This window comes from Leptodactylus fuscus, chromosome 5 (genome assembly GCF_031893055.1).
Source record: "Leptodactylus fuscus isolate aLepFus1 chromosome 5, aLepFus1.hap2, whole genome shotgun sequence".
Lineage (NCBI taxonomy): Eukaryota > Metazoa > Chordata > Amphibia > Anura > Leptodactylidae > Leptodactylus > Leptodactylus fuscus.
In genome coordinates this window covers 66,558,598-66,574,520 of record NC_134269.1, presented here as the reverse complement: position 1 = coordinate 66,574,520, position 15,923 = coordinate 66,558,598, and the positions used below count along the sequence as shown (strand labels likewise).

At 41.8% G+C, this 15,923-nt stretch overlaps 1 protein-coding gene across 1 annotated transcript in view; it reads right to left on the bottom strand.

The window, feature by feature from the left end:
- Nucleotides 1-489: 489 nt before the first annotated feature.
- Nucleotides 490-15,923, bottom strand: part of TTLL13 (tubulin tyrosine ligase like 13) — a 30,556-nt gene continuing 15,122 nt past the window's right edge. Inside the window, exons 8-16 of the mRNA XM_075275814.1 lie at nucleotides 15,385-15,470; nucleotides 14,441-14,666; nucleotides 13,390-13,571; nucleotides 12,768-12,956; nucleotides 10,992-11,175; nucleotides 3,318-3,530; nucleotides 2,611-2,965; nucleotides 1,911-2,127; nucleotides 490-502 (exon numbers count right to left, since the gene is read on the bottom strand). Of these exons, the coding sequence (XP_075131915.1) occupies nucleotides 490-502; nucleotides 1,911-2,127; nucleotides 2,611-2,965; nucleotides 3,318-3,530; nucleotides 10,992-11,175; nucleotides 12,768-12,956; nucleotides 13,390-13,571; nucleotides 14,441-14,666; nucleotides 15,385-15,470 (1,665 nt within the window). The remainder of the gene's footprint in view (nucleotides 503-1,910; nucleotides 2,128-2,610; nucleotides 2,966-3,317; nucleotides 3,531-10,991; nucleotides 11,176-12,767; nucleotides 12,957-13,389; nucleotides 13,572-14,440; nucleotides 14,667-15,384; nucleotides 15,471-15,923) is intronic.

Below are 15,923 nucleotides of genomic sequence, written 5' to 3'. Positions count from 1 at the left end.
CCCTTTAAAAACATGCTTCCTTGTTTTGCAATGGCTGAGATGGCACATTGTCTATTTGAATAGTCCTATGCACATATAAATAGTCCAGTTACATATATGAAATAAACATGGAACAGTTTTTTGTTTGTTTTTTTTACAATCACAGAAAATATTATATTACACATATCCAGCCGTGTTCAGCTTTGATTTATTTAATACTTTTTCTTTACATAAGATTTGCAGTGTTTGGCTATTCCCTCACAGTCTTTTCTCTAATACTAGACAAGGTGATAACACTTGAAGTATCAAAGGGCAAGTATAGTGATTGTAATGGTGATAGTGCAATTGACATCATTTCTAGTCTATTATCTGTGCAAAAAAAACAATGTGCAGAAATTGTTCATTTATTTTGGATCAAGGTTGAAATTCTGCTGTGAAGACCAAGAAAACTGAGATAAAGAGAAAGGCTGAAGTGGGGACTGTTGGTGGTCTTTGTCATTTGGCACCTCTTTAAGTCCATTTCCTAGAAGACAAAAAGTGACATAAATATTCATCCATTTACTGTATATAATTTTTCAAAATGTAAGACCCAGCAGAGTAGTGCAGAATATGTAGTAAATTCATCTTTGGGAATATCTAGCATTCAGATTAGGCTATATTCATGTCTCAGTCAGGCTTTCCCAGCAGTGACCGATCACGACAGACAAAAAATGGCATTCCATATACCCCATTGACTATAAAGAAATCTTTCATTTTCAAAGTACCACTTTTTCATCCATGATTACATAGGGAATCTCCAACACCCGACCCCTAGAACTGCCCAAATGCTTCCGGGAACACATTCTTATGGTTGGAGGTTTTACAAACGTCGCTTTTTAAGCTCTGCGCCACTGATTTCTGCACAGTTCGATTTTTTCCTCTAGTTCCCACTGTTCTTGAGAAATCAGTGCAGTTAGTTTTGCTACCTGATATGTTACTTAGGCTGTACTGTCAGATGGGTGGTGTCAGGCAGGAGCAGGCAAGGGGACATGATGCTCCAATTAGAGGCAGCCAGTGTCAGAGCTCCAAAAGACACCCCTTGTCTGCGCCTGCCTGACTTCGCCAAAGAGCCTAAATAGCATATCAGATGCCAAAATTAACTGCACTTATTGCTCAGGAATGGTTTGTCCTAGAGAAAAAATTCCAATTGCGCTGGAATCAGTGAAACAGCAGTTATTAAATGATGCAAGAGCTGGACTTGGTGGAAGTCGTAAAAAGATTATCTTTAACAAATGAAATGCTTGATGCTGTGGTTTGAAAACTTTATGGAGGTCTTCAGTAATGTTAACTCCAACCATTAAGGGTATATTCACACATAGTTACTTAATGATGATTCCAAAGTGGAAACACTCATCTGAATTAGCATGAAAACATCTCAAATCTGCCTAATTTGAATTTGTCAGTTATAGGCGTTTTTAGTTGTTTTTTTTTATCAGCCTGTAATCTTCCAAAAACAGCACTGAAACCATGGTGTGACATGCATTAAGCTCAATGAATAGGGCTTATCAGAAAGCCGACCCTGGGCAGCTGAAAGCTGTAAACTACAGTAGAGCGTCTGCTGAGATTGCTGCAGAGTTCCATCATGCAAAAATTTCACAAGCAAAAATATACGTCACATTTTTCCGATGTGTATTATTGCTCTGTCGCACTGCAATCCCTTTTTTGTGGGTGTAAGCATACAGATCCCTGCAGATGTCATCATTCGACACATGCATATGATATTTCAGCAATGTACTTAGTGGATTACCCTCCTCATCAAGTCTAAAGGTCTCTTTGGGCTCAAGGGATGTTTAATGTAATGAGATAATGTGCAAATGTAACAGCTATTGCAAAGTATGTAACTTACGGTATATAGTGTTTACAGAGGAAATGAGAAAAAAATAATATATTACCAATTTATATATGGTCTTGAATGGTTTGGGCGCTGAGCAAGTGTAGCTGAGCAGGATGAGATGGCTAATAATCCATCAGCAGAAGAGGAACCCCCAACAGCAGGCAGAGTGCAACCTGTTAAAGCTGTAGATGAGCCTTTGCCGTTAGGAGGCAAGCTACTCAGGGACCCCGCATACACTCCATTAAAGCGATTTGGCTTTTTATTAGATGGATTTTCTGAAGGGAAAAAAAAAAAGAAATGTTCATTTCCTCAAAGCAAATATGAGGAAATATCTTACTTGACTCAGAATAAGCCCATAATATATCCTGCATTGAAAGAGGATGGGGAATTTTTGTTTGTTACAAAATGTTGTGTCTCCTTAAAGTAATTTACTCACAATGAGCATCCAACACCATTAGGGAATGCTGACATTATAGATAGGAACTCCTTGTTCTGGCCTCCCCTTTATGAGCCATGTAGAGAGCCATTCTGTAAGACCAACGCATGCTCTGGCAGACCCAGCATGTCCATGCATTACACAGGTGGCCGTTCTCTAAAATGGCTGGCCTATAATGCTACATATACTTTACTGTCATCATAACACGGACTCTCGACCTTTCTCGTGAGCATTGAAAAGAGGCTTTTGTAAAATAGACTGTGAATACTAACTAGCTACTTGAGAAGCCATAAGGCATTGCGTTACTGTATGGGGCACTCACTCTGCTCCACCTTGACTTTGGCACTAGATAGTCTTATGTGGGTTCCACTTTTCATTTGCTTATTAAGAGAACGGTGGTCATTGACAGTAGTTATAGCTTGTATACGTTGGGCTCCATTCCAGGTTAAGGTTTTCGGATGTGCATATCTTCTGGTCGCATAATGTGTGGGAGGAGGTGCTCCAATAGAACTCAAGAGGCTAGAAAAGCCTGTGGAATGGCCAAAGAGAAGTTTGTTGACTGCAGCACCTGTCTGTACTGCTGGGTCAATGGCTGTGCTTCCTAGATAGGACACTGGAACGTGGGACATGCTTCCATCTGCGTCCTGGCACATCACTAGTGCTTGGTGAAATCGAGACTGAAATAAAATCATATAATAATCATATTATAATCATATCATAATAAAAATACTAGTCACTACTCCGCTAGCTTTGACAGAACTTTTATATCACAAAAATAAGCTATGAGATTACTTTAAATGAACTAAATACTTGAGAATAAATAAGGATACTGTATATAACTCTAGAGGCTATATATAATATGGTTATGTTTGCCTATTAGGCTTGATCATATGGTCTGATTTAATAGAAATGGTTGTCCATGAGTTGTCATTGACAGGTACATATTGGGTCCTACTTCGCTGTGATGGATGGCGAAATGTAAGTCTAGGAGCCCAAAGCACTCTTACATCATAGGTACTTATTTCATACTTGATTTCTACTTTGTGTGTCTAGGAGACTATAGTCAGGAGCCTTGAAGTCAGGCGTTCTGGGCTCCTGAATGCTCAGCAGTCTGTAGACATGATCCACTATGCCCAGGGCTCGAATGAGCTTCTCTCTTTGCTGAAGACCTTGTAGTCGTTCCATTTCCTCTTTTTCATCGATTTCTATTGGCTTCATTGAGTCTTCTTTCACTTCTTCTGTCTAGACAAGAAAAAAAGGTCTGGTGAAAAGAGATGGCTGTTAGAAAGTAAGCAAGAACATCTAGGCAGTGTAGGCCACAGCCTATGTACACATTGCCAACATTTACAGAAGAGCTCCAGACTGGACATACAGTTAAGGCCAGAAATATTTGGACAGTGACACAAGTTTTGTTATTTTAGCTGTTTACTAAAACATGTTCAGAAATACAATTATATATATAATATGGGCTGAAAGTGCACACTCCCAGCTGCAATATGAGAGTTTCCACATCCAAATCGGAGAAAGGGTTTAGGAATCATAGCTCTGTAATGTATAGCCTCCTCTTTTTCAAGGGACCAAAAGTAATTGGACAATGGACTCTAAGGGCTGCAATTAACTCTGAAGGCGTCTCCCTCGTAAACCTGTAATCAATGAAGTAGTTAAAAGGTCTGGGGTTGATTCCAGGTGTGCGATTTTGCATTTGGAAGCTGTTGCTGTGACCAGACAACATGCGGTCAAAGGCACTCTCAATTGAGGTGAAGCAGAACATCCTGAGGCTGAAAAAAAAAAAAATCCATCAGAGAGATAGCAGACATGCTTGGAGAAGCAAAATCAACAGTCGGGTACATTCTAAGAAAAAAGGAATTGACTGGTGAGCTTGGGAACTCAAAAAGGCCTGGGCGTCCACGGATGACAACAGTGGTGGATGATCGCCGCATACTTCCTTTGGTCAAGAAGAACCCGTTCACAACATCAACTGAAGTCCAGAACACTCTCAGTGAAGTAGGTGTATCTGTCTCTAAGTCAACAGTAAAGAGAAGACTCCATGAAAGTAAATACAAAGGGTTCACATCTAGATGAAAACCATTCATCAATTCCAAAAATAGACAGGCCAGAGTTAAATTTGCTGAAAAACACCTCAAGAAGCCAGCTCAGTTCTGGAAAAGTATTCTATGGACAGATGAGACAAAGATCAACCTGTACCAGAATGATGGGAAGAAAAAAGTTTGGAGAAGAAAGGGAACGACACATGATCCAAGGCACACCACATCCTCTGTAAAACATGGTGGAGGCAACGTGATGGCATGGGCATGCATGGCTTTCAATGGCACTGGGTCACTTGTGTTTATTGATGACATAACAGCAGACAAGAGTAGCCGGATGAATTCTGAAGTGTACCGGGATATACTTTCAGCCCAGATTCAGCCAAATGCTGCCAAGTTGATCGGATGGCGCTTCATAGTACAGATGGACAATGACCCCAAGCATACAGCCAAAGCTACCCAGGAGTTCATGAGTGCAAAAAAGTGGAATATTCTGCAATGGCCAAGTCAATCACCAGATCTTAACCCAATTGAGCATGCATTTCACTTGCTCAAATCCAGACTTAAGTCAGAAAGACCCACAAACAAGCAAGACCTGAAGGCTGCGGCTGTAAAGGCCTGGCAAAGCATTAAGAAGGAGGAAACCCAGCGTTTGGTGATGTCCATGGGTTCCAGACTTAAGGCAGTGATTGCCTCCAAAGGATTCGCAACAAAATATTGAAAATAAAAATATTTTGTTTGGGTTATGTTTATTTGTCCAATTACTTTTGAGCTCCTAAAATGTGGAGTGTTTGTAAAGAAATGTGTACAATTCCTACATTTTCTATCAGATATTTTTGTTCAACCCTTCAAATTAAACGTTACAATCTGCACTTGAATTCTGTTGTAGAGGTTTCATTTCTAAACCAATGTGGTGGCATGCAGAGCCCAACTCGCGAAAATTGTGTCACTGTCCAAATATTTCTGGCCTTAACTGTATGTAGAGGAAGTGCCACAAATTCTTCCTGAAATAATATAATCTTATGTTCTATTGCGTTCTCCTCTTTGTTTTACCTCCTAATATTATAATTTTTACTATTGAGAAAATAACATTTATCATTTTCATTATTTGTGATATATTAGCAATAAATTTTCTACGTAAGATGAAGTTTCTGACATCTCTCCCCTGCTCCTTCCTACTGCCTGCTCGGTTAACCCATTCCTTCACATCTATATGATGTCTGTCTCAACTGAGAGTGCAGATTAGATGAAGCATTTTTCTCTTTCATATGGAATTGTTCCTTCCCTTTTCAAGCATGCTTTGTTTAGCTCTTGATCCATCCTACCTTGATTCCCTATCAACCTTTCCTTTATCACTATACCTCTGGAATTCTCTCTGCTGCCCACGGTACATTACAACTTGCTGATCCAGGTGGATTTATTTTGTCTGGCTTAAATTACATAGTTTTTTCTAAATTTTCCTCATGTCCAGTAGGAGGAATGTTTTCAGGTTTCACCTCTTGTTTTAATTCCTCCATGTGATTGTCATATTCTCTCTATACCAGGTCTCCTGGGGTTATAGTAATTCTGAATTGGATTTCTTTGTCTTGATGTCGTATATTACCTAATAATATCTTTTCTACCTCCATATTGACAGTGGTTAAATACACATTAAGGGTCTTATCATTTCTACCCTTGACTTATACACTCACCGGCCACTTTATTAGGTACACCATGCTGGTTACGGGTTGGACCCCCTTTTGCCTTCAGAACTGCCTCAATTCTTCGTGGCATAGATTCAACAAGGTGCTGGAAGCATTCCTCAGAGATTTTGGTCCATATTGACATGATGGCATCACACAGTTGCTGCAGATTTGTCGGCTGCACATCCATGATGCGAATCTCCCGTTCCACCACATCCCAAAGATGCTCTATTGGATTGAGATCTGGTGGCTGTGGAGGCCATTGGAGTACAGTGAACTCATTGTCATGTTCAAGAAACCAGTCTGAGATGATTCCAGCTTTATGACATGGCGCATTATCCTGCTGAAAGTAGCCATCAGATGTTGGGTACATTGTGGTCATAAAGGGATGGACATGGTCAGCAACAATACTCAGGTAGGCTTTGGCGTTGCAACGATGCTCAATTGGTACCAAGGGGCCCAAAGAGTGCCAAGAAAATATTCCCCACACCATGACACCACCACCACCAGCCTGAACCGTTGATACAAGGCAGGATGGATCCATGCTTTCATGTTGTTGATGCCAAATTCTGACCCTACCATCCGAATGTCGCAGCAGAAATCGAGACTCATCAGACCAGGCAACGTTTTTCCAATCTTCAATTGTCCAATTTCGATGAGCTTGTGCAAATTGTAGCCTCAGTTTCCTGTTCTTAGCTGAAAGGAGTGGCACCCGGTGTGGTCTTCTGCTGCTGTAGCCCATCTGCCTCAAAGTTCGACGTACTGTGTGTTCACAGATGCTCTTCTGGCTACCTTGGTTGTAACGGGTGGCTATTTGAGTCACTGTTGCCTTTCTATCAGCTCGAACCAGTCTGGCCATTCTCCTCTGACCTCTGGCATCAACAACGCATTTCCGCCCACAGAACTGCCGCTCACTGGATGTTTTTTCTTTTTCGGACCATTCTCTGTAAACCCTAGAGATGGTTGTGCGTGAAAATCCCAGTAGATCAGCAGTTTCTGAAATACTCAGACCAGCCCTTCTGGCACCAACAACCATGCCACGTTCAAAGGCACTCAAATCACCTTTCTTCCCCATACTGATGCTCGGTTTGAACTGCAGGAGATTGTCTTGACCATGTCTACATGCCTAAATGCACTGAGTTGCCGCCATGTGATTGGCTGATTAGAAATTAAGTGTTAACGAGCAGTTGGACAGGTGTACCTAATAAAGTGGCCGGTGAGTGTATATTTACTCCTTTTGCATATAGCAGCAGGGGCGGTCACCTTGGTAAAAAATACCACCTCATATCTGAACACCAAGTTGTTGCAAGCCATGTCTGAAGTCATAGGAACCGATATGACTAAAGACCACCAGGTCTGAAATTTGTCAACCATTGTCACTTTCTGGGGGAAATTACATGGACCTATGTTCGATTTCTTGTGCTGCTTGCAATATGTAGATTATAATAGCTGAAGAATAAGCTGAACCATTGTTTTATTTGGACCCAGATAATTGTGTTGTCTCAGTCATCCTTCTCCATTAAAGTAGTATTTTAGCATTATTATGGGAAACTTGAAGGAAGGCTGCAAGCTATTGCTGATCAGGTGAGGGGGGACGTAGAAAAAAGAGCAGGGTCTAACTCACCTTAAAGGGATCCTATCATTAGAATCCCTTTTTTTCTAACTAACACATAGGAATAGCCTTAAGAAGGCTATTCTTCTCCTACCTTTAGATGTCTTCTCAGCGCCGCCGTTCGGTAGATATTCCGTTTTCTGTCTTTATGCAAATGAGTTCTCTCACAGCACTGAGGGCAGGCCCCAGCACTCAAACAGCACTGGGGGCGTTCCCAATGCTGTGAGAGAACTCTCCAGCGCCGCCTCCATCTTCTTCAGGAACTGGCCTCTACGCGTAGTCTTCCGGCCTGGCTTTCATAGCTGACTGAACCTGCATGCAGCCATTTTTATGTTGCCGATTACTACAGGAGATCAAGTAAACGACCACAAAAAAATCACCGCGCGCAGGTTGTACCAGTGTTTCACTGGCAGAGCCGACTGCGCAGGCGTCGGAGCTGACCCAGACGGAAGACGACGAGAAAAGGGGAGCATGCAGCTGAAGATGGAGGCGTCGCTGGAGAGAGTTCTCTGGCAGCAGTGGGGACGCCCCCATCGCCATTTGAGCACTGTGGCCCACCCCCATTGCTGCAAGAGAACTCATTTGCATACCGGTATTTCTAAGAAATGGCGGCACAGAGACCATGTCTATAGGTAGGGGCCTAATAGCCTTTCTAAAGGCTATTCTGACATCTAAGGGTGCATTCACACTGAGTAACGCCGGGCGTGTATCACAGCCGTACACGCCGGCATTACGGCAGACTGCCGAACACTTCCCATTCACTTCAATGGGAGCGCTCGTAACAGCGGCGTTTACGAGCGCTCCCATTGAAGTGAATGGGAAGTGTTCGGCAGTCTGCCGTAATGCCGGCGTGTACGGCTGTGATACACGCCCGGCGTTACTCAGTGTGAATGCACCCTAAGGGTGCATGCACACTACGTAACGCCGGGCGTGTATGAGAGCCGTACACGCCGGCATTACAGCAGGGCTGCCGAACACTTCCCATTCACTTCAATGGGAGCGCTCGTAAACGCCGCTGTTACGAGCGCTCCCATTGAAGTGAATGGGAAGTGTTCGGCAGTATGCCGTAATGCCGGCGTGTACGGCTCTCATACACGCCCGGCGTTACGTAGTGTGCATGCACCCTAAGGGTGCATTCACACTGCATATACACTGACTGATTCTGAACGTTAAAACACGTTCAGAATCAGCGCGTACAAAGCAGATCCCATTTATTTCAATGGGAGCCGGCATACAAGCGCTCCCCTTTGAAATGAATGGGCTGCTTTTTTCCCATTTTTTCCCATTTTTCACATTGAAACCAATAGGGAAAAAAGCAGACCATTCATTTCAATGGGGAGCGCACGTATGCCGGCTCCCATTGAAATTAATGGGATCCGCTTTGTACGCGCTGATTCTGAACGTGTTTTAACGTTCAGAATCAGTCAGTGTATATGCAGTGTATGCAGTGTATACTCAGTGTGAATGCACCCAATATATATTTAGTGGTAGAATCCCTTTAAGTTTACAGCACTGTGCTAAAGTTTTGGGCAGTTTTGTAAAAATACTGCAAAGTAAGAATGCTTTCAAAAATAGAAGCATTAAAAGTTTATTTCTGTCAATTAACAAAATCAGTATTTGGTGTGAGCACCTTTTGGAGGAAAAATCTTGGAAGTGATGATATGGCCCCCACAAAACCCTGATCTTAACATCATCCAGTGTGTCTGGGATGTCTTCATCCACAAAAGGCCTACACTTAGTTCTCCAAAATGTTTGAAACAACCTCCCAATCCGAGTTCCTTCAAAACCCGTGTGCAAGTGTACTTAGAAGAATTGATGCACTTCTATTTTTACAAGCATTCTTACTTTGCAGCATTTTTTCTACATCTGCTTAAAACTATGTATGTAGTACTGTACATTGGACCATGTAAATGCCCTTTTCCCAAGGGCCAATCGATTATTGTTAATCAGCATTTGTTCTGAGCCTCACATTGGCTCCTACTTGTTCAAGAAAAAAATGCATGCACTATTTTTTTCTCTTGTCTCTACTCATCTTGGTCCTGCAAGTTTACAGGGCAGTTAAAAACAAAAAAAACCTGCACATAGACTTCATCCGTATGCTCTCTGTGTTTCATTCGTTTTTTCAAAGATTCATTGTTAGTTGATGCTGAAAAACGAAGACAGCATTCTTTTTTTGTGGATGTAAAAAACCAAAAAACTAAAAACAGATGTTAAATGGATCAGACACGGATCAAAAACAGAAATACATTAGGATGATTTTATTATAGCTCTCAAAATGGACCACTTAAGTGAGAGCAACCAATACTGAAAGATAGTAGACTCTATATAAGCGGTGGGAGTGGGATATGGAGATTTGGACGGCTGTCCTCAAGGCTTTCCCTAAGATATCTGTAAGCAAAATACACAGGTTGCTCAAGGTATACAAGACTCCACATCTTTTACATAAAGTGGGTTGTAAGGCAGACCCCAAATGTTCTAGGTGTGTGAAGAAACAGGCACTGGGATATTTTTTTCTGTTGTATTTCATTATATTTGATAATTGATCATAAAAATTATCTGATGAGGAAATACTGAATGCTAATGGATTGCAGCAAATATCCAGCTTTAGGAAGACCACACCTCAAAACCTAATACCTTGAGAAATCAGAGAACACAACTCTGAGTATGATAGCAGGCGCAGCATGACGACTGACTACACACACTTTAAGAGGGCACTGAGGCGTGTGAGGTTTGCAATTCATGAGATGATATAGACTCAGCACATTTCATGAAAGGACATCTGATACTGAATGGTTGTGTTCTCCAGGGAGACAAAAAGGCTGATGTATGGTAGATTAAACTGGCTATAAAACTATAACACTGTGACAGAGATCATCTGCGAAAAGGAAATACTTCTGCTGGCCTTTGGTCTCAAAAACGTCAGTATGTACAAGTACTGCACCCATACTCTTAGAAATGAAAAGGTTGCTACATGTCAAATACTAGATCACAAGTTGCTAAGATAAATCATACACGTATACAGATGTCTCCATTGGTTCTCAGAACTATTACTGTATATAGACATAGAAGTACAGTTGTGTCCTTCCCTACCTTTTGTCCTGTCTTTAGGTGGCCTGAGTTGAAAAAAAAAAAAAGATGTTCTTTCCTTGTTGGGCTTTGTAAGTAACACAAGAGTTTGTTTTTTAATCAAAGCTAGTCTTCTCCTACCTCTCAAAACAAGTAAAGAAGGATACATATGTAATCATAAAGAAAGACTACATAGATATGGCGGGCTTTAAGTTTAGTATCCCTTTAATTCAGTTTCTGAGTACACTCACTTTCCATCATGTTTCGTTTTATGTTAGAACTTTTTTGTCTACATTACCTTCCTCTCTGCCGTTCTGCAGCCACTGGACAGAGCGCGAGTAGATGGTCTTCTTATCACCTTGTATTTCACTGACTTTTCACCTGCGGACTCTCCTTGCAAGACATCTTTTTGCTCTTTCTTCTTTTTTGCAATAGGTATTTCTTTTTGTTCTTGTTTCAGGCGTAGTTCTTCCAGCTGCTGCCTGTCATGAAAATGGTTTTCTGGTATTAAATAACCCTTTTACCACATGTATTAATTTGTTGCAGGATGGAATAGTGCAGCAGACTAAATAATTATATACAGCAGAATACAGCTATAATGCCATTTACTAACTGGACAGAGGGCAAAGCAAGCCCTCGTTCACATCTGCTTTAGTATTCCGTCTGGGGTAGTCCGCATGGGGACCCCCCAAACAGAATGCCAAACGCATTGGCAAGCGCTGTGCAGTGAAAGCACTCGGACCCCATAGACCCCATTCTAGTCTATGGGGATCCATGTGCTTTTACTGCACAGCTCTTGCAATTGTGTTTGGAATTCCGTTGGGGGGGTCCCCATGCCGACTCCTCCGGATGGAATACCAACGCATATGTGATATGTGCAACCCTTACTCTGTCTTCACCTCCATCATGTAAAGGAGGGCCTATGGATACATTTGATCTCTGCAGCTTTCCTGCTGCATATGGCCAATGGACACTGCAAACGCAGTTAACATAGCTTAACATGACAAACCTGGAAATAAAAAGTATAGGTTTTTACAGTGCATAATGCAGTGCATTATGCAGTGCATAACAGTGTGTAATGTAGAAGCCCATATCTTTATTACGATACTTGTCAAAGTGTATATAGTTAACAGGTTGGTTATACAGATCTGAAATAAATGAGACAGGAGTACTGTATGTTATAATGCTGTTGGTGCACAGCCAGTATTCCCCCTCTACTGGCTCTGATTGTGGCTTCCGTAGGGAGCCTGAACTGGCTTTCCCTGTTTCTTAAAGGTCTTGCATGAACCAGTAACCAGCCTGAGCAACAATGTTTCTAACTAGATAGACCTGGTGCAAGGTGCTAGCATGCTAAACTTGCTGTAATGTGAGCCTGTTGTCTAACCTTTCCTGGCCTATGATTTGACCCTTGGCTAGTTCCTGATTTTGCTCTATCTGCTGTATTTGTCATTCCAGTTATCTGTGTCTGACCTTTGGGCTGTACCTGAACTCTGAAGCTTGCTGCCTGCCCTGTCCAACTGCTTGGATCTTACCTCTGAACTTTGCCACCTGCCCTGACTATCTGCTGGTATCTGCCCATTCTACTGCCTGATCCTTGGTGCTTTACTCTGGAGTTTCTTGGGGCCAGCTTCTACCGATACAGGTACCACCCGAGGAAGCAAGCTGGTAGTCTTCCCACAGCGAAGTGCACATCCTTGTGCAGGGGTTGCAGGGTGAATACTAGGGAGGCTACTCAGACAACACCCTTAGAGATGGCCCAACATCATACCAGTTTGGTAGCAGAGAATGTCCACAGCCTGGTGACCCTGAAACATGTACTCTTCTGCGATACTATATTACATAATAGCTCAATGCTCCCATGTCCTGATGGTCTATGTTAGCCCCATGTTGTGATTTACTATGTTACCTTATTCCTAGATATGTGTAACAAACATATGACTGGTTATGTTATGTGTTCCAATCAGCTGCCATTCCTAACACCTATTACTACTATGTACCCATGATGTTTCAATGAAGCCAATGGTTACGTGCTAGTATAAGCTATCAAAGTCGGCATTCTTAAGTAAATCATTACCTTGCACACTCCTCTCTAGCCCTTGAAGCCGCAGTCTCCTGGAACAAAGACCCGCTGTGTTTGAAGAACTTCTCATATTTGTCATCAGTGAGTTGTGGGTAAATACGTTGGAAACCTCCCAGGTGGCTGTCTTCATACTTTTCTACTTGCTCCAGCCAAACGGCCTGCGTACTTTCCAATTGTTCACGTCTGTGTTTACAAATTTTAAGTAAATATAATATCCGAGAAGCAAACATGGAGGCACACAACAATGTAAGTGGCTAAGAGGGGGGAAAGCAACTACATCACATACCTGACACCTACTGCATTTCCAAACCACAATGTAAATGTAAGGCTATATTCATATCTGCACCGGGATTTCTGTTGGAGACTCCATAGCAGAAACCACCGAAAATCGTCAGAGAGAACAGACTTGCATGGAGGACTTTTTTCCTGCCACTTTAGTTTTAAGTCAATGGGGTCCACCGGTGTCCATGGGTAACCGCTGTTTTAGTGGCCCCAAACACCACCCCTCACTGGCCCATTCGAAAACTGGTATGCATGATAGTTATCCTTGGTACAAAAAAGGCTGGGGACCGCCGCTGCACTAAATATTTCCAAAAGAGAAAAATCTTATTGTCACCTGTTTTCCTTGGGCAGATTCCGCTGAAGTAAACGCTCTTTAACTCTGCGTTTATCTTCTTCCAAAACTTTTCTCTTGTCACAAGCCCGGAGATTGATCAAATTAAGTGTATCATGAAGTAAAGCATCCTTCACTTCCCTGTCTAAGCGTGAGTCTGTGGTAAAGCTTGGGGAATGATTCACCTATTTATACAACATAAATATATCATCCAAGATATAAAGAACACAATAAAATGTCATTTTATAGTACAATTTGCCATTGATCAATTATATTACTTTATTACAATTAGTGTGCTAGCTGTGCTTTTCATGGCTAGCACACTGACCCTTTCATCTCTATGGCCCCATACACATGACTGCGTATTTTCACAGTCCAGTGTATAGGGCCGTGAGCAAAACTCAGGACAGGTCCTATTCCGTGTGACTTAATCACAACCCGGCAACATGCACATGATAGTGTGCATGTTGCCTAAGGGTGCGTTCACACGATGTAATGTGCCGCGTGATATGGTACGTATACAGCGTGTGAGAGTTTGCGTGCCGTAAACGCTCCCATTGATTTCAATGGAAGTTAGGATCGTATACACCGCGTTATTTTGCGGCCGCAAAATCACGGCCGCAAAATAACGTGGCGTATACGATCCTAACACCCATTGAAATCAATGGGAGCGTTTACGGCATGCAAACTCTCACACGCCGTATACGTGCCATATCACACGGCACGTTACATCGTGTGAACGCACCCTTAGAGTGATAAAACTTGCTGCCAACAGCCACCACAAGGGGGAGCTCAGTACATAGCTGTAAAAATCTCTTATACTGTTCTCCACTTACTGGCAGCTAGTGTTGGGAAGAAGGAGAAAAGTATCATGGACCCCACAGTAGCTGATGATAGGTTCACGCCACTGTCCGTAGCTCAGGAGACACACTGGGTTTGTGTCTATTGATCCTAAGCTGCATGCCACAAGTGCATCAATAAAAATACCATTGCATCAATAAAAAAATTGCAGATCAGTAAGCATTATTGGTTCAAATGACATAAGAGATTTTACCTCCAGCAGCCAAGGTTTTAATTTTCTATCCACTAAGATGTCAAAACCTAAAATCTCAAAACAAGCGCTGCCTGCAATATGATTTGGAAAGCAAGTTCGATAGTTGTGCTTGAGGATGGGGTGTGCAGATATCAAAGTCTTAATGACCACATCTTCAATATCCTCCCATAGCTTTGTTGCGTTGTATGCATTGTGCTCTAGCCAAGTCCACAGAGTTGATAGTTTCCTATTATAAGAAGAAAAAAATATTTCATAGAGGCAAATAAGAATCTAAATACACATCAAATGATTCCCTTCTGCATGATCCAGTCACCCAGTCCTCCTTTTAATATATATGAGGGTTTTAAACATGTCATTTCTTTACATTTTTACCTGGAAGGAAGCACCATATGACAAGACTGAAGTTTTTAAATTGTTACTAGCTTTTCAGACAACTTTGTCCCATTTAATATAGTTTGTGGTTCTAGACCAAAATGTAACACTTTAAGTAAACATGTTGCTGCTTTCTGAGTGAAAAGTCTCTAGGAGATTGCCTGCTCGCCAGTTTGCAGTTCACTCTCTGTTACTAGGGAAGTCCCGTCCATAGATGCAAGCCAGCTACACAGTGAGTGGAAGGAGGAGGGAATGTTCTGTTTCCACACAGTGAATAGAGGGGGAGGGGGGCTGATTCTTCAGCCTGAGAGAGAAATATAAAATGTGCTGCTGCAGAAAAACTGATAGAACACATTTTACAAAGACTTATACAGCCAGAGAACAGACTACCCAGTAAGACCCTAAATATATTTGAACCTTTCATGAAAATTCAGGTATCCTTTAACAATGTATTTATGTAGGAAAACAAGGAAAGGACACTTGTAAATATACACTATTGTACTAGCAATATAATCTTCACTGATTCATGATGCAAATTTCCCTGACAATATTTGGAAACACACACCACTCACCTTTTACTTCCTGTCATGTCATCTCGAATAAAGTTGTCGCTGTGTTTGTTGATGGCATAGTTGGTCAGGTGCATACAGACATCATCCTGTCATAAGGAATTGTCCAAGTTAAATACTGCTTAATCACCAAATAAAATATAGAATTTGAATACAACCACCAAGGGGCATAACAAGCTGAAAAGAGGTGCAACTGCTGGGACTACCACCAATTATGAGAATGGGGGTCTCATGTAACCCCAAATGAATGAAGCAGCTAGTTGCACATGTGTTACAAATTAATTCACTTTTATGGGACTGCTGGAGTTCACTAAGTACAAAGCTCACTATCTCTAGCAATCCCAAAGAAAATGACTGGAGAAACAGGATCCCTGTTCTTGTAATCGGATGGGGTCCTACCCTCGAGACCACCAACGATCAACAATTGGTTCCCTATGTTGTGAATAGAGGTAACTTCAAACAACTGGAATCTATTTAAGTATCAAAATTGAAACGGGAAATACTTCTAAAACACTATGCATATTTCCAATGGCAAAGATATG